At 37.1% G+C, this 17,828-nt stretch overlaps 3 protein-coding genes across 3 annotated transcripts; all 3 read left to right on the top strand.

Moving 5' to 3' along the window:
• Positions 1-744: 744 nt before the first annotated feature.
• Positions 745-3,972, top strand: LOC149909242 (BOS complex subunit TMEM147). The gene is made up of 4 exons (XM_090120270.1): positions 745-937; positions 1,009-1,150; positions 1,466-1,588; positions 3,472-3,972. The coding sequence occupies exons 1-4, from the start codon at positions 861-863 to the stop codon at positions 3,817-3,819; spliced, it is 690 nt and encodes a 229-aa protein (XP_089976396.1). The 5' UTR covers positions 745-860; the 3' UTR covers positions 3,820-3,972.
• On the top strand, positions 1,986-3,349 carry LOC149909243 (uncharacterized). Its single transcript, XM_090120269.1, has one exon. It carries the CDS (start codon positions 2,077-2,079, stop codon positions 3,205-3,207), a length of 1,131 nt encoding a protein of 376 aa, XP_089976395.1. The 5' UTR covers positions 1,986-2,076; the 3' UTR covers positions 3,208-3,349.
• A 744-nt stretch (positions 3,973-4,716) lies between the features above and the next one.
• On the top strand, positions 4,717-16,513 carry LOC149909241 (uncharacterized). The gene is made up of 9 exons (XM_090101538.1): positions 4,717-5,424; positions 5,506-5,687; positions 6,275-6,368; positions 10,729-10,897; positions 12,214-12,349; positions 12,567-12,714; positions 14,030-14,341; positions 14,684-14,817; positions 15,938-16,513. The coding sequence occupies exons 1-9, from the start codon at positions 5,116-5,118 to the stop codon at positions 16,221-16,223; spliced, it is 1,770 nt and encodes a 589-aa protein (XP_089957664.1). The 5' UTR covers positions 4,717-5,115; the 3' UTR covers positions 16,224-16,513.
• Positions 16,514-17,828: the final 1,315 nt, after the last annotated feature.

Genomic DNA, 17,828 nt, shown 5'->3' with positions numbered 1-17,828 from the left:
AATATCGTTTATTTGTTTGAACAAAGCAGTCCCGTGGTGCTGTGGTTCGGTTTTGCTTAATATGGTATTATTCGTTGTTGCTGGTGGTTCCTTTCTGCTTTTAGTATACCTTGTTTCCAACGTAAAAATCATGTGGTTCTTGTTTGTATAAGAATTTAGACCACTTTTGAATGAGTATTCTTCAATAAAAGTAAAAAACGAAATTTGTCGAGTGGTTCCATTTTGCATAAATACGGACAATTGATCGTTGTAAAGTTAGTTTATTTATTTCTGAACATATTACTTGCTCTGTGATTTCTGAATTAAACGTCAAAAATTAGCGCGAACTTTTTGTATGTGACTGCTGTCGTTCCTATTTAAGTGATGAACATGAATAAAATTAATTGTCGAAATATAATACAGTAGAAATGTTAAATGTATTCATTCTATAGACCGTATATTGACATTACTTTCATTTCAAAAATATACTGTCTAGATATTATAGAAACCAAATGTTTGATCATAACATACTATATTTTTGCATGTAAAATTAGTAGGTAATCCCTTCCAAAAGCCTTCCAATAAAACTCGTCCGAAGATAAATTTAGAAATATAAGTCTAAAATGATATGAAACGTGTGTATATTTAATATTTTTTCTAGAATTTAAAATAATTTATAGTACCGCAGGCTGGCCACACCGTGAATAAAAAAGTTGAATTTTATTTCTTGCAACCCTGCCTGTAAGCTGTCACTTGTCAGAACACTTCAGTTAAATGTCATGTGTCAATTGTACTCAGATTTGTAAATGTAAATTATTGTGATCTATCATTTTAATTAAATTAATATTTATTACTTGTTTTATGTATAGAAATCATCAAAAATGACTCTTTATCATTTCGGCAATTGTTTAGCATTAGTTTATGCGCCATATCATATGGCCTACAAGTATTCTGGAATGTAAGCATTATTATCTAGGTTATACAAACTTTTTATTATAAATGATTTCAAGCTTTACTTTTTTGTTGTAGATCTGAATATGCTACGTTGTCGAAATGTGTGTATGCCGGTGGACTATATATTTTCACTCAGCTGTGCAAAATGTTACTTCTAGCAACGTTCTTCCCAGATTACGATAACACACAAGTTAATGGAGAATATGATGTTCTTTTAGTAAGTATTCAATTCACAATATGTATTATTTGAAGTATGAATGGATAAAAACGCACTATGTAGACATTCACACAAATAATCAGGTTTTATCTGGGTTAAAGTTATCACCTAACTGGGTGATAACAGTCACATTCCTATAGGATTTTAAGGATAGGAATCCAGTATTTAATTTATTGAACTATCAAGTAAAAACATTATGTAGTATTATCTCAATTGATACAAATTTTTGCCATGATTTGGGCTTTAAAATTTTATAACACAAGTACTTACAGTATTATGTTCTGTGGTATTAATCAGATTTGTTGTTAATTTCAGGAAATTCTTAAAGCTACAGTGGACTTAGCAGATTTACTGGGTCTGTACTTTGCTATCAACTCTGTGCCTGGGAAGGGACATGCGAAGATCCTCACTGCAGCTATAGGCTGGGCTAGTGCAGAAGTAAGAAACATTAAACTTAAATAACTAAATATTGCAAGTGGCAATTGTTAATTCAAGGCAGTCCATTAAAGAACATATTTTATTGTCAATTTGGCTCTCTTATCTTCCATTATAGTATGTTGTGCAAAATGTTTTATAAAACCAATATTACTCTGAGCATAAGTATTAGACTAGCATTTTTTTATTAATGCAAATGAGTAGAATAATAATTGTATTAAAACAGTAGTTATTTGTAGAATGACAAAATACAATATGAAATTGGACTTGAGAATGTAGTTCTATTTAAAGAAATTAGTATCATGACAAACTATAGCTTATGCTGTTACTTTATTCTCTTAAAGGAAAACCTTCATAAGTAATTGATGAGATAACCATCAGTATTTAATAGTCTAGTGCAATGCGCGCTCCAAAGCGGACGCATTGCGCTGTGCAGAATATGCATAATAAATAATTAATATTTTTTATTATCGAAGTTTTCGCTCGTAACAATGAGCGCTACGCTTGTGCCTAATGAAGTCCTGGCATACCTGCAGTATCAGCTGGATGTCATGGATGAAGTTAGCATAGAACAAATTTGCACGAGCAATTTTACGGAGGAAGAGATTCGTGACGCCAAATCACTTCTCTTTTCGGCATTGAATATGGCCGACAGGATGCCGTCTCGCAGGAGGGACGAGAAGGGAGAGAGAAGTCTACGGGACATCATCAAGGTGTTCAAGGAGACCGATCCGGACGACGTGCCGACTTTCGTGGCGAAGGATTTGCGTAAGCTGCCTCCCGTCACATTCGACCACGTCGACGTCACCCGCCTTCTTAAGGATATCACTTCTTTAAGGACGGCCCTAAAGGAGATGGAGTTCAAATTTGGAGCTTCCCAATCCACCATCAACGAGCTGCGTAATGAGGTCGTCGCCCTGCGCGATTCAATTTCATTATGTAGGTCAACGGAGGTTTCAAATGTGAACACACGTCGTGGAGCGCAATGTGAGACTTTTGAGTCAGCGAATTTGACGACGCCGCCGGCCGTCGACCGCGTCACGCCGCGCCCCGCCCGACCCGCGCCTCCCCCGGAGAGCCCGCCGCGTGTAGCCAACCCGACACCGGCTGGTTACGCGGCCGCTGCCGCCAAGCCTCCCGTAAAGCGGCAAGATAATATCACCCGAGATGGAGATCCCGTTAAGCACAGGGACTCCCCGCGCCGTGCGGCACGTCATCCACTCGATGAGGAAGGCTTTACAAAGGTAGAGAAAAGGAAGAAGAAAAAGAAGCCCTCCTCCAACAAGTGCGGTACCGCCCCGACCGGTAACAACCACCTGCTGCGGCCCGCCATACCGACGACGCAGCTGTACGTGTCCCGCCTGCACCACTCTACCCAAGCTTCTGATGTAGTGGAGTATGTGCGGGTGAAGACCAAGTTTATCGTGAGGGTCCAGCGCCTGGAGCCGCGCAACAATTTGAATTTTAATTCATTTGTTGTGCGTGTACCGAGCGAGCAGCTGTCGACCTTCATGAGCGAGGAGTTCTGGCCCCGTGGTGTTGTGTTCCGGCGGTTTCGCGGGCGGCTTCGCAACACCCAGCCAAAGCCCGTTCAGCGCAATATGACACCGCCAGTGCCGTGAATTGTGTATAGTGTAGTGCTTAATATATTCTTAGTTTAGTTTAGTTTTAAATTATTATATGTATGTTAGTCTGTAAGGTATTTATAATATGGGTCTGTACAATTTATTGTCTGTTACCTGAAATAAATAAATAAATAAAAAAATAAAATAAAATAAAAATAATTATTCCACAATATTGACATCCATTTTTTCATTTCTCCCAATTTATTCCCTCAATTTTAATTTAACACAATTACAATTACATAAAAACATTGCATTTTCCAGGTGATAGTCACCCGCAGTGTATTCCTATGGGTGGGCGCGCGCGGTTCCGAATTCGACTGGCGCTACGTTCGCTCGTGCGCCGAGTCGAACGTGGCGCTCCTGCAACACGCCTCCACCGCAGCTCTAGTGTGGCTCTGGACTCGCAGCGATCTACCCAAGAAACATTCCCCCATAGTCATCGCCCTCCTCGCTCTATCTCCATACAGAAGTTTAATAGAAGACGCAGTTGCCAGCATACTGTCTCTCAGTGCGTGGGCACTGTTAGCAGTACGAGCAGCACATGCATCTGTTGTTGGTCTCACTGCATTAGCAATGTATGCAGTATTAGCTCAACAGATTGGAATTTAATTTATTATGTAATGAAAAGAGTGCATGTTAGTTTATCTGGTGTATGTGTAAGTTATAATAAAGTGTTGTGGCTAGAATGCAGTTTCAATGATTGGTTTTATTTAATAATCATTGTTTTAGCCTGTTGTTATTAATAAACAAAGTTTTAATTCAGTTTTTATTTGTATTATTGGTCTTAGCATGATGATAATATATGCCTTCCTCGAACTAGCTCGACTATCTAAGTACCAGTTAAATAATTTACAAACAAAAAATATATTCTCTTCAGATTTATAACATTATAGATAAACCATGTATCGTTTTAATCCCCAAAATTATTCTTTAATATACCTACTTATGAACTACCAGCTTTTCGCCTCCGCTTTTTTTTCTTTTTCTTTTTACATTTTAAATATAGCGCCATCTATCAGAATCACTACATAGTATAAAACTCACTCACAGACATCCGATGTTTATATATCTGTGATAAAACCAAACAAAGTCGATTTCTTTGTCCCCATTGTCCCTATGTATGCATTACATCTTTAAAATTACGCAACGGATTTTGATGCGTTTTTTTTTTTGAAAAAGTGATTCAAAAGTAAGATTTGAGTGTATAATTTATTAGGTTTTAGACAAGGCGGGTGAAACCGCAAGCTGAAAGCTAGTGGGATTTAAAATGGTCTTCTTAAAAATTGTTACCATGTTTTGTTTTATTAGGGTGATCTATTAATAAAATGGCCTTCATTTAAATCCACAACACTTTAAATCGAATACATAAAACTTGTATTCTCTTCTGACTGGAGATTGTACTATCGAAAGACATCGTATTCATATACATTATCTGAAAAAGAATAAAAAATACGTCAATCAAATAAATGACATTTGACGGATGACATATTATGTTACCAATGACAATTCCAGCCGAAGCTTCTGCTTCTTTGCGAATTATTTTATTTTCGTGTTATTTTCTGAGTTGCATATTGGTTGTATATTTTTTTCGTTTTTTAAACTAGTTTCAACGCACAAAATCAAAATTCCAAATTAGGAGTGTAATCATCAACAATATTTGATTAGCGCTTTGAATACATATAGAACATTCACAATTTCTTGTGTACTATAAAAAGTTGTTGACGAATGACGCTACGAACTTATGTTTAATTTACCATCTATCCATCTTTAAGATCATTTATATTTGAAACGATAACCTTTAACATTTTATTCATAAATTTCCTTGACAAATTAAGTGAATATGTGATGACCTGTGCCAAGTGACGAGAATTATTTACATTATGTCGTGACGGAACGCTAAGAATAATGTTAACGGTATTATTAGTGGTACTTCTATGTGCTATATCGAACGCGGACGTCGAGACGCAGTGCAGTAACAGTACAGAGACGAGGCTTAGCTTCGTGCCAGCTAACGATGGCGTGGACGGAAGGTACCGGGTGGAGTGGTGTACGACGCCAAAATCGAAGGACAAGGTGACTAGCTGGGAGCTCACGTTACGATGCAAAGAAAATACCACCGCGGACAAATGCCACGGTGATGCCTTTCTGTATGTGAGACAGGGCCACTCGTTTTTCAACAAAGATGTGAATATTACACATTTAAATTGTAGCAATGTAAGTGAATGATTTTCCTCATTTATTGTTATGGAAATTGTAAAAGTCCTATTTACATAGTTTGTTGTGAACAATTTGCAGGTATGTTTCGCTACTAACCTTGATCTGATATTCAACGGGACTTGTTATTTAGTTAAGACATTTCTTCACTATGGGAAAATCAGCGGCAGTCCAGAAGATCATTTATTTTATATAACAAATGAATTTCCCAAGGAACGTTTCACTAACAGTGAAACAAGGATCTCCATACAGAGCTTTAGCGAGTAAGACATTTTAAATTTTTTTAGTGCTTAATGTTGTACCTTAATTTGAAACTTAGGTAAAAAGACCAAATGAGATGTAGTTTTGTTTGTTTCATTGCATATCTCAAATGATGATAAAATAAAAAGACCTTGAAATTCAAATATATTCATTCACAACTGGTTATTTATTTTTATTATTATGCATTACAAATTGAAGCATACTAAACAGTTCAATAACAAGTTGTTTGAATAAGGTCTTTCAAGGTAAAGTATTGTTCGGCATTCAAAGAAGTATATAGTTGTTGAGTGTAAATTGATGATTGTAATAATAGTTATGAATGAAAGCAATTTATAAGAAGCTTTTATCTCATTTTATGTGAAATTTTGCTAGCCTTATAAATTCAAAGCAAAATGTTGACCATACTTAGATATTTTGTAAGAATCAAAAGCTATTTTTTCTGAAATCAAGACATTTAGTATTTACATGCATGCATATTGACACAATATAGAGTGACTTCTTTCCTAGTAACACACATTTAATTATTAAGAATATATTATATTTGTACACATTATGAGCTGATTTGAATATATTATCTATACTATTTCAGTGAGCGTCTCACAGTCAAGTGGTACTTGAGCTACATTCCAGCGACAGACTACACAATGAGCTTATGTGCGCTACTCAACACTACTAATGACGAAGTAAGTTCCACTATAAATGAGATTTAACCATGCTTATTGTAGTGAAACTTCTTTAGGCGCGTTTAGAGTAAAATTTTATCGCAGTTGCAGTCGCGTCATTGCAATACCGTCACAAAAGACGATTTTGGGATCCTTGAATATTGCCAAAGAAGTTTCACTTCTGACACGTGTGCTGGGTACACACACTATTTTTATATTTAAACAGGTTTCTTTCACATTAGTCCAGGAGGAATCGGCGCATGAGTACCGAAAACTATTCCACCTCAATTTTTTTACGTGATCCTCTTCAAATTGCCCTACTGATGATATAAATGCATGTTGCCATGGGGCAACCCGGTGCCATATTGTTTAAACCGAAATTGTTTAAACAATTGCAAGGAATTGTTATTTTTCAACCGGACAAATTTTTTTTATATTTTTTATCGAAATACCAATAAAAAAGGTCCAATTACTTTTCACGATAAAGTTAATATTTTCAAAGATATGAATTTTTTAAGGTTTGAAAAATCTCAAATTTGGGTACTTTCGACCCATGAAAAATATATTTAAAAAAAAAATAATATATAAGTAATATTTTTTTTTCAATTCTCTATACAATAGTTAATAATATTGTTAATAGAGATTTAAGAAAATTTCATTGTTTATATCTGTTTTTTAATTGTTAACTTCGCGCGCTCACAAGTACGCGCCGCTTACCTTTAAGTATCGCCGTCTCTCTCTTACTCATGCGCTGCATCGGCCTCTCTGTGTCTTGAATCATTATTTATCATTTATCTTAAAAACTATCAACTTTATCAAGATTTCTAAAGAGAGCAATCTTATTAATAATTAAATTGTCTACAATTTGTTTCTTATATATTTTTTTCTGAAATCAATTTTTTTAAAGTTATTTAAGCATAAATTGAAACATGTAATTAAAATTACTTTTTTGTCAGTTTATATTACTTTTTTGTTATTGAAACAGCAAGTAAGGTAAAAGACCCAGTTATTGACACTGGCCTAGTTGTTTGACACTCGCAATTTGATTTTAATTAAAAGAATGAAATGTTCTCAAAAAACCAAAGATCTTAAAATTTTTAATTCAAAAATTATATTTATTAATTTATTAGAATTGATTTGTTTTTTTTTTAACTAAAATAAAATTTAAAGTGTCAATAACTAGGTCTTTTACCTTATTAATTACATTGAATAACTTCTTCAAACGAAAGTTATAGATGGAGAAGTATGAAATAATAAAACAAGATTTAAAAATAAGTATTTATTTATTATCAATATTATTTTTATATATTATATTCTTACAGTCTTCTGAATCACAACCACATAGAAGTATGCAACTTATATTATTTGTGAGCGCGCGAAGTTAACAATTAAAAAACAGATATAAACAATGAAATTTTCTTAAATCTCTATTAACAATATTATTAACTATTGTATAGAGAATTGAAAAAAAAATATTACTTATATATTATTTTTTTTTTAAATATATTTTTCATGGGTCGAAAGTACCCAAATTTGAGATTTTTCAAACCTTAAAAAATTCATATCTTTGAAAATATTAACTTTATCGTGAAAAGTAATTGGACCTTTTTTATTGGTATTTCGATAAAAAATATAAAAAAAATTTGTCCGGTTGAAAAATAACAATTCCTTGCAATTGTTTAAACAATTTCGGTTTAAACAATATGGCACCGGGTTGCCCCATGGCAACATGCATTTATATCATCAGTAGGGCAATTTGAAGAGGATCACGTAAAAAAATTGAGGTGGAATAGTTTTCGGTACTCATGCGCCGATTCCTCCTGGACTACATCTGCGTTATAATGTATCTTCACATTAAGAATACATCTTATATAACATAAACATCTTCAGAGCAAGAATGCATGAGTTATTTTATCTTTTGGATTTAATCAAAAATCGAGGTTGAACACTATCAAGTAGAAACATGCAAAATATTAATTTCTTATTTACTTGCAATTACTATTCTATTACTTTAGAAAAAAACCTAATTATTAATAGTTAAATGTACCAACACACACTTGGCCAGTGCAGCGGGTTAAGGATACTATTTGTTATTCACACATAGGGGTTGAACCATGAGGAAAATATTATTTCCGCATGAAGTTGCAGGCATAAATTTGCTATAGCTTTTCCCCATTATTTACCTGGTGCAGTCACACATACGTTTAGAGGTTTATTTTAATACAGTACATACTTTTATATATGTATGTATTATAAAGGTACACCACTTATTTCTTGCGACATCAACCTTTTTTTTGTTTGTGTATAAAAAAAGTTGTATGGTCTAAGAGGAATATCAATAAGGTAAATACTAAATAAAGAACAATTACCTCATAAAAAAATTATTATCAACTTTTTAGAAAAACAATTGCATAGAGCCCAAATCATAACAATAGCGTTGTTTTGTTATCCACATGACCTTTTGTAAATATTTTACTCTCTCAGTCTATAATAGGAAAAATTCGTTGTTATTTGTTAAACATATAATAATTAATATGGATAAAACAATAATAAACATGAAGTTTTGTTTAAGGAAAAATAATTTTGTTTCAATTTTTTGGTAGACTTTTATTAGACACTTTGAGACTGCACTAAATAGATTAATTTGTGTTTTAGATCATAACACATACATTCTACCTAATTAATATACATCACCAACACTTGCTTTTAACGGAACGGTTTAAATATATTCAAGGACTCAATCGAAGAACACAAATAAACCAACCCAATTAGGATCTCGCCGATTTCATCGCTCGTAAAATCCATATAACAATACATAATAATATACGCATCCGATTGTATGTTGAAGCGTACTTTTTACGACTTTTTCTTGGTATTTGAAGATTTAAAACGCGATTTATTTATGATTTTATTGTCTTTTTATCATATAAAAAATACAAATGAATAAATGTAACTTAGAAATTTGTTTTGGCTTGTTGCCTTTCTATTTGTTTAGTTAATCTTCGAAACAACTGCACCTGGCTATGAAACATTTCATTTGGGCCACTTTTATTTTTGAAAGTTAATTAAGTAGAAAACTGTGCAAAACATTAATTTTATTTTTATTAGAAGATATTTTAGGTTTTAAAACGTATAATGTCTGCTAACAAAAAAGTCGAAACGTATTTATTTCTACTTTAAATGGATAATATGAATAAGTATTCGTATCCAGGATCCAGGATAAACACACATGATTTTGGCTATTTAAATATAAGGATTAATTCCAAATGCACTCATATTTATATCTTCAAATTAATTTACCCATAAGGAAAACGTAAATTTAATCACACTATTTTTGTGCGTTATTATACGCACATACCTATATCTATATATAAAATATTTTGTGTTAATTAATTGATAGCCTTTTAAAGAAATGCGGGGTTCCAGGAACTATTATTTATTATCTATTTAATATATCAGCAATTTGCGTCAGTCTATGACGGTCTCATATTATATAATAAGCAGATTTTCTAAGCGCGGAGTTATTAAATACATAGTTTTATTAATTACATGTAAAGCGCTTATCGTAACATGTGTTAATTATGTTTGTATGTATGAGGTGACCATATGGAGATGTTTTTGACTTGCGGAATATTATATGGCCGTTATTAAACTTATAAGATAATTTATTTATCACTAGACTAGTCCGATGGGATTTCCAATTGATATCGAAAAGGCAACAAAGTCAAATATTCATTATCTACATAATAAACATAAAGTACAAAAGAATTTAACATGAACTAGTAATATGACTTTCGATAAAATGTGTAAATTATAAATTATTTTAATAATGGGTATGTTGGTGGTGATAATTATCGTAAAGTATACTGTTGATGATAAAAATTGTTAAGTGACGTGATAGTGATTGATAAGGATGCTCTCATTGTTGATGATGATTATTATATATGCTGTTGGTGATGATAATTATTGTTAAATATGCTATTGGTGATGATAATTATTGTTAAGTATCCTGTCGGTGATGATAATGATTGTTAAGTATGATATTGGTGATGAAAATTATTGTTAACTAGCTGCTCCCCGCGGTTTCACCCCCGTGGCTTCGCTCCTGTTGGTCGTAGCGTGATGATATATAGCCTATAACCTTCCTCGATAAATGAACTTTCTAACACCGAAAGAATTTTTTAAATCGGACCAGTAGTTCCCGAGATTAGCGCGTTCAAACAAATAAACAAACAAACTCTTCAGCTTATTAGTATAGATTATGTTGTCGGTGATGATAATGATTGTTAAGTATGCTGTTGGTAGTTATGACGATTGTGTATGTGATGGTGGTGGTAATAACGATTACGTTAATGGCGATGATGTTTGCGTGCGGTGGCAGCACTGCTGGGACGTGTCGCGCGACTGCGCTGCGGGCGGGCGGCGGCTGAGCGAGGTGCGGTGCTCGCTGCGCGCCGCGTACGGCCGCTACAACATGCGCCTGCAGCACTGCGCGCCCTGGGACACCTCGCCGCTCTTCCGCCGCCTCACCAACGCGAACCGCGTGTTCGGTGAGTTGGCTAACTCGTGTGTCCGGCCAGAAGGAGTGTGCAAATGCACTTTTAATGTAGTTTTAGAAATTACACACGGGGCTCTGGGTTCAACATTAGTTTGAATGTAATGTAATAAAAATATACTGTGATTCTACACAACTGGCTAATTGATGTAGACACTTGATAACAAATAACAGCAAGTCGACGATTATTAACAAAGTAAGTATAGTTGGGTCGTGTAAACAACGTCCGAGCCCCTAGGCACGATTCGTACGAATGCGCCACAATTTAAAGGAAAGCGGCATTTTATAATGTTCGACAGCTAAGCATGTTCGAACAGGAAATACGACAATAGTTGACAACTATTCATCCACAAAAATATTCAATAAAAAGTTACGTCTAAAAGTAGTATAACAAATATGTGTGTTTCTATCGTTGCAGCCAAAAATTCTGTTTTCAAAATTTCGTTTTAGTACCTACAGTAAAAAAATAAATTTTGATTTTTTTTTTTTTTTCAATCATTTATTCAAGGCTTTTGAACGAATGTTCATGGCAGCCCCATTGTAACAATCAACTTACAAACTAAACACAAATTAATAAACATAATATATATCTAAATAACAATGAGAACGCCTAGGAGCCAGCGCTATACGTTGAAAGAAAATCTCCCACCATGCCATACACCAGCCCTGCCTCCTCCGAGCAAGGGTTGGATAACAAGCTATAAAAAATTCCCATATTGGCCCGCGAAGCATCTAGTTTTTGAAATAATTCCAAACGTTTCGTCTCATTCCGGACACACTCCACAAGCACATGATGCACGTCCTCGGTCTTTCCACAAATTATACACAAAGGAGACTCTATTTTACCCATCATATGTGCAAAAGCTCTTAATGGCATGTGCCCGGAACGCAATCTATGTGCCAACACAACAATATTGCGCGGTATATTTCCAACAAACCAAGGAGAACGATGAGGCTGACTTTGCATAATTTTGTACCAAATACCCTTTGTTTTTGAACGGACATCAAAATACTCGCGCCACTGCTCCAAACATAAAAATTTAAATTTAGGTAAAAGTTCATAGTGATTCGGAAGAATATAAATTTCCGAACCGTCACTGATTGCTGCCTTTGCCAAACGATCAGCCTCCTCATTCCCTGCTAAGCCAATATGGGAAGGTATCCACTGCAGTTTTACATTTATATTATTTTCAATTGCCTTAATTAATTTACTTATAATATCGTATGCCATAGGATAAATTTTGATTTTAAAATTACAATTGACACGTATTTTAACCACTTAATTTGTCAAATAACAATTGGTAAGTACAGATCATGTGGTGGAGCAGTCTCTGCGCGTGGAGGGCGGCAGTAGCGCGGTGTGGTGGGTGTGCGGCGCGCTGCTGGCGCTGCTGGTTGCCGCGCTGCTGGCCGCCGCCGCGCGCTGCCGCCGCAAGCCGCCTGTAGAGTGAGTGCATTACATCATGTCACACTACACTACATTGTGCTACGTCACTACACCGTGCCACACTTCACTTCATCGTGCCACGCTACACTACACCGTGCCACACTTCACTAGACTGCACTACTTCGTATACTGCCCTGCACTCCATCACTACACTACTGACATTACAAAAATTATTGCGATATCAGTTTTCACATTTCAAATATACAAATGTAAACAGATGGGCGCCACAAGAGGGCAAGGTACAAGAGGGCGCTGTGAGCGGCGCGCGGGACAAGATCCTGCTGCTGTACGCGCGTGACTGCGCGCCGCTCATGCGGCTCGCCGAGCGGCTGCGGGCGCTGCTGGCAAGGGCTACGGACGGACAGGTGAACTATTATTGAAGTGAAAACTTCTTTAGCGGGGTGGGGTACAAAATCTTAAACTCGCGTCAGGGCACGTGACCTGATCGAAAAAGCGTAAGACGGATGGATATCAAACATGCTCAACGTTAATAATCAAGTTTTCACTTCTGCCGGCACTCCCGGAGTGCAACCCGTCTTTTTTTTTTGTTATATAGGCTACTAGATTTCCGCCCGCGGCTTCGCCCGCTCTTTCAAAGGAAAACCCGCATCGTTCCCGTTCCCATGGGATTTCCGGACTAAAACCTATCCTATGTGTTAATCCAAGTTACCCTCTATATGTGTGCTTAATTTCATTGTAATCGGTTCAGTAGTATTTGCGTGAAAGAGTAACTGGTGTGAGTTGGCGTGATTTGGCGTGAGTGGGCGTGAGTTAGCATGAGTTAGAGTGAGTGAGCTTAAGTTAGCGTGAGTGATCCTGAGTTAGCGTGAGTTAGCGTGAGTGAGCATGAGTGGTCCTAAGTTAGCGTGATTGAGCGTGAGTTAGCCTGAGTGAGCGTGAGTTAGCCTGAGTAAGCGTGAGTGATCCTGAGTTAGCTTGAGTGAGCGTGAGTGGTACTGAGTTAGCGTGAGTGATCCTGAGTTAGCGTGAGTGAGCGTGCTGCGTGAGTTAGCGTGAGTGAGCGTGAGTTAGTCCGAGTGAGCGTGAGTTAGCCTGAGTGAGCGTGAAAGGTCCTGAGTTAGCGTGAGTGAGCGTGAGTGATCCTGAGTTAGCGTGAGTGAGCTTGAGTTAGCGTGAGTGATCCTGAGTTAGCGTGAGTGATCCTGAGTTAGCGTGAGTGAGCGTGAGTGGTACTGAGTTAGTGTGAGTGATCCTGAGTTAGCGTGAGTGAGCGTGCTGCGTGAGTTAGCGTGAGTGAGCGTGAGTTAGTCCGAGTGAGCGTGAGTTAGCCTGAGTGAGCGTGAAAGGTCCTGAGTTAGCGTGAGTGAGCGTGAGTGATCCTGAGTTAGCGTGAGTGAGCTTGAGTTAGCGTGAGTGATCCTGAGTTAGCGTGAGTGAGCGTGAGTGGTCCTGAGTTAGCGTGAGTGAGCGTGAGTGATCCTGAGTTAGCGTGAGTTAGCCTGAGTGAGCGTGAGTTAGCCTGAGTTAGCGTGAGTGATCCTGAGTTAGCGTGAGTGAGTTATCGTGAGTGAGCGTGAGTGGTACTGAGTTAGCGTGAGTGATCCTGAGTTAGCGTGAGTGAGCGTGAGTTTTGTTTTTCTATTTATTTGACCTTGCGGTTTTTTGTTTATGGTCGAATTTTAAATACTTTCAGTAACGTGAAAGGTGTTGTGTGTTTAGGTATACGACCTCTACGCGATGAACACGTGGTGCATGGCGGCCGGCGCGCCGGGCGAGTGGGTGCGGCGGGCGATAGCGCGGGACGACGTGCGCGTGGTGCTGCTGCAGGCGCCCGCCGCCGCGCAGCTGTGCGCGCCCTCGCAGCGGGACCACCTCGCGAGTGAGTGCGCACCGCTCACTGCACGCGGCCGTCCACCTCACTACACCACTGCTACACCACTAACTATTGAAAACTGTGGAACGATTTGCCACCTGCGGTGTTCCCGAACAACTACGACATTGGGGCGTTCAAGAAAAGAGCTTATTTGTCCATAAAAGGCCGGCAAAGCACCTGCAACACTTCTAGTGTTACAAGTGTATATGGGCGGTGGTGACCATTTAACATCAGGTGGCCCACCTGCCCCTTTGCTTTTTTTTTATGTCAGACATAAAAAAAAGACGTGTGGCACTCGGGGACTGCCGCGGTAAAGCTATTGCATGCTATGCCTTCAAGCCACACCTCCGCGCCCGTCCCCGTGGGGAGCGTGAGGTTTTTCGTTACTAAATTTCTGGATTCGGTCCCCGCGCTCAAGGCCCGCGATAGAAGCTATCCAATAGCTCAAAAAAATGTGCTCACCTGGTGACTGGTCGCATTGTGTGGTTGCAGTGGAGCAGCCGCTGCTGGGCCGCTCGGTGGTGCACCGCGCGCCGGCGGCGGCCGACGCGCTGGCCGCGCTGGCGCTGCGCCTGCTGCACGAGACCGCGCACACCCAGCCCCAACACGCCTACCGCAAGTGCTACAAGGCTGCGTGAGTATAGCGACACCACACACAGTGCAGTGATACAAACGGACGGTTATAAACAAAAAAAAATATACCGGCCGAATTGATAACCTCCTCCTTTTTTTTTGAAGTCGGTTCAAAATGCACAATAAAAAATAAAATAAAACGAGCGTGTGTGCCGACGTGCTCGCGTGTCAAAAGTGAAACATCTTTGGCGAGATTCAAAGATACCATAAAAATAACGTTTTTTTTTTTGACATCCCAAAATTAAACAGTCCCCTCGATTTGCAGAACTTTTTAAATTTCTTGAAGATAAAAAAATAAAAAAATTACATTTTTGCAAATTCCTTACGGATCCGGATCGCGTATGAATCTTTGCAAATTTGTAAATGCATCAGAATAGATATTTTCGAAGTTTGCAACCAAGTTTCAAAACTTTTGTAATTATTTCGAGACCACCTTACTCAAAAAAAAGCCCACGAATTAAAAATAATTATAAATAAACATGTTCCGGTCAACGAAAAAGGTTGCAAATTTATACAACCGTATATTTTTCCGATATCTGTGTCAAGTTTGCAGAACTTTTGGAACGTTTTCATTCAGTTTAAAAATGTTCCGTACGCTTAGATTGGTTGCAAATTTAATACGTGATATGAAATATTATATCGAAAACTTCCCCAAGTTTGCAGAACTTTTGGAATTTTTTTCACGACCATACAGCAAAAATTAATTTAATTGCAATTTTAACAATGTTCCGGAATGCGGACAAGGTTGCAAAATGAGATTTATTGTCGTCCCAATGTACCATTTACTTGACCGAAGTTTGAAAACTTTTGGAATTATTATTAAATTTTCGATTTCGAATGTCAATATTGACTGGACTATTAGTTCTATTCCCGGTCGATGCTAGTATATTTTCAAAAATCTTTAAATGCAGTTCTATTTCTTTTTGAAAAAATAAAGGAATGTTTCCTTTCAGCAAAATTCGCTAACTTCACTATTTTAAGTATGTACTTTCCCTCCAGGGCCCATCGAAAATTTCCACACTGTATATACATTATTCATTACCAATCAAGTTTTTATTTTAATTGATCAACTGTTCGAAATGTTTTATTTATTTACGTAAGTACATATTATATACTTCCAGAATCAGTGGGCTGAAAGTGGACCTGGCACCCACCATCACACCCCTTCGCTGGTACGAACTGCCCAAGGACATACTGCTGCTCCTCCGGGACCTGGACCCGAGTCTGTTCCCCCCGGAGACCCCCAACACCCCAAACACCCCCAACACCCCCGACATCCCCTCGCCGCTACACCTCCAGGAGGACTTCAGACAAGAACTCGAACAATTCCATCAAGCAGTCGAAGAACTCCTGGACTATGTTAGAGAGAATCCAGGATATTTAAATGATGAAGTGTTGTGCATATGAAAAGAAAACATATTTAAAAAAATATTTACAAACTTTCGGTATAGATGGCGCTGTTGTTTATGTTGTTGTTGTATTGTTGTTTTTGTTGTTAGGTTAAGTAAAGATATGACAAACAGATACTGGTTCTTATGTTTGTATGTAAAGTGTGTTCAATACCAAATTGTTGTTTTTTTTTGTACAGTGGTCTCCCGCGCTTTTGCAAGGAGAAATGTAATGTCGTATCAGTTTTATTTTTAAGTTAATTTTAGTGTATAAGTTATGGCTATAAATATAATAATAAGAGTACATGATGGAATCAATTTTATTTTATCTGTGTAATTGCACAGATAACCTCAGATCGAGTCATTACTGAAAAGCAGCTGTTTACTTTACTTTATCGATAAGGGAATATTAAAATATATTAATATTAATATTAAAAAAAATAAGATCAGTAAGACAAGGTCGTATGGACAATCGACGTCCAATTTTAATTAAAATTAAAAACATTAAATCTTGAAACAAACTATAGAATTTTATAGTTCTCTTATAAAGTTTTTATAGAAATTATAGAATATATATTCTTACTTATAGAATTTACATTTTGAAAAATAAACAGCGTGTGTGCCGCGCACACGTGTCAGAAGTGAAACTTCTTTGACAAGATTCAAAGTTCATCGCCCTGACGTGGCGGTATTGCCATGACGCGACCTAGAAATTTTACTCTCAACACGCTAGAAGTTTCACTTAAAAATATTTTAGGTGTTTGGGTGTACTAAATGAAATACTCGCTTACGAAGCGTACATATTTATTGCGCACGGCGTAAACGTCCGGCGATGTCAATTGTGAGTTTCACACTATGTTTTGGTTCAGTAGTTTAGGCGTGATTGAGTAACAGACAGACAGACAGAGTTACTTTCGCATTTATAATATTATTAGTATGGATTATTACTAAATGTAAATAATTTTCAATCTGCGAAAAGATAAGTTTTATTTGTAAATATTAGATTTATTAAATTTTACTACTTTATTTTTTAACATAATATGTACTAAAATCATTGAGATAATATTACTACGTATGGAGGAGACACCACGAACAAAATCTGTGCGCCATTTTTTTGCTCTAAGTTTTAAAAATTATTATCTAGTTAGGTACCTACTTACCGATGAAAGTTATTCCTTTGCACTTTTCCGTATTATTTGTGCAATATCGTTATACACACGAAGGCATATTTGATGCGTTTCACTTTAAAACAAATAAAAAATGAGCGTGCAGTTACGCCATATGGCATATGTTGAGCGGAACATAAGTGATGTAGGCGGTGTCGTCATGTTAGTGAACTTAGCAGATCATTTTTAGCAGATCAAAAAAAAATGTGAGTTCTTATCGCGTGCAGTTGAGTTCTACAGTTCCTGATACTTTTTAGAAATACTCGCGTAAAATGAAACACTAGAAAATTTATTTATGTCATATTTCATCACGCCGTAGCACCATGCCGTAGCATCATGCCGTAGCATCACGCCGTAGCATCACGCCGTAGTATCATGCCGTAGCATCATGCCGTAGCTTCATGCCGTAGCATCATGCCGTAGCTTCATGCCGTAGCATCACGCCGTAGCATCATGCC

Source organism: Colias eurytheme, chromosome 4 (assembly GCF_061535395.1).
Source record: "Colias eurytheme isolate Ceu_HAF_F1 chromosome 4, ilColEury1 Martin Lab GWU primary, whole genome shotgun sequence".
Taxonomy (NCBI): Eukaryota; Metazoa; Arthropoda; class Insecta; order Lepidoptera; family Pieridae; genus Colias; species Colias eurytheme.
This window is presented reverse-complemented; position numbering and strand designations above follow the sequence as displayed.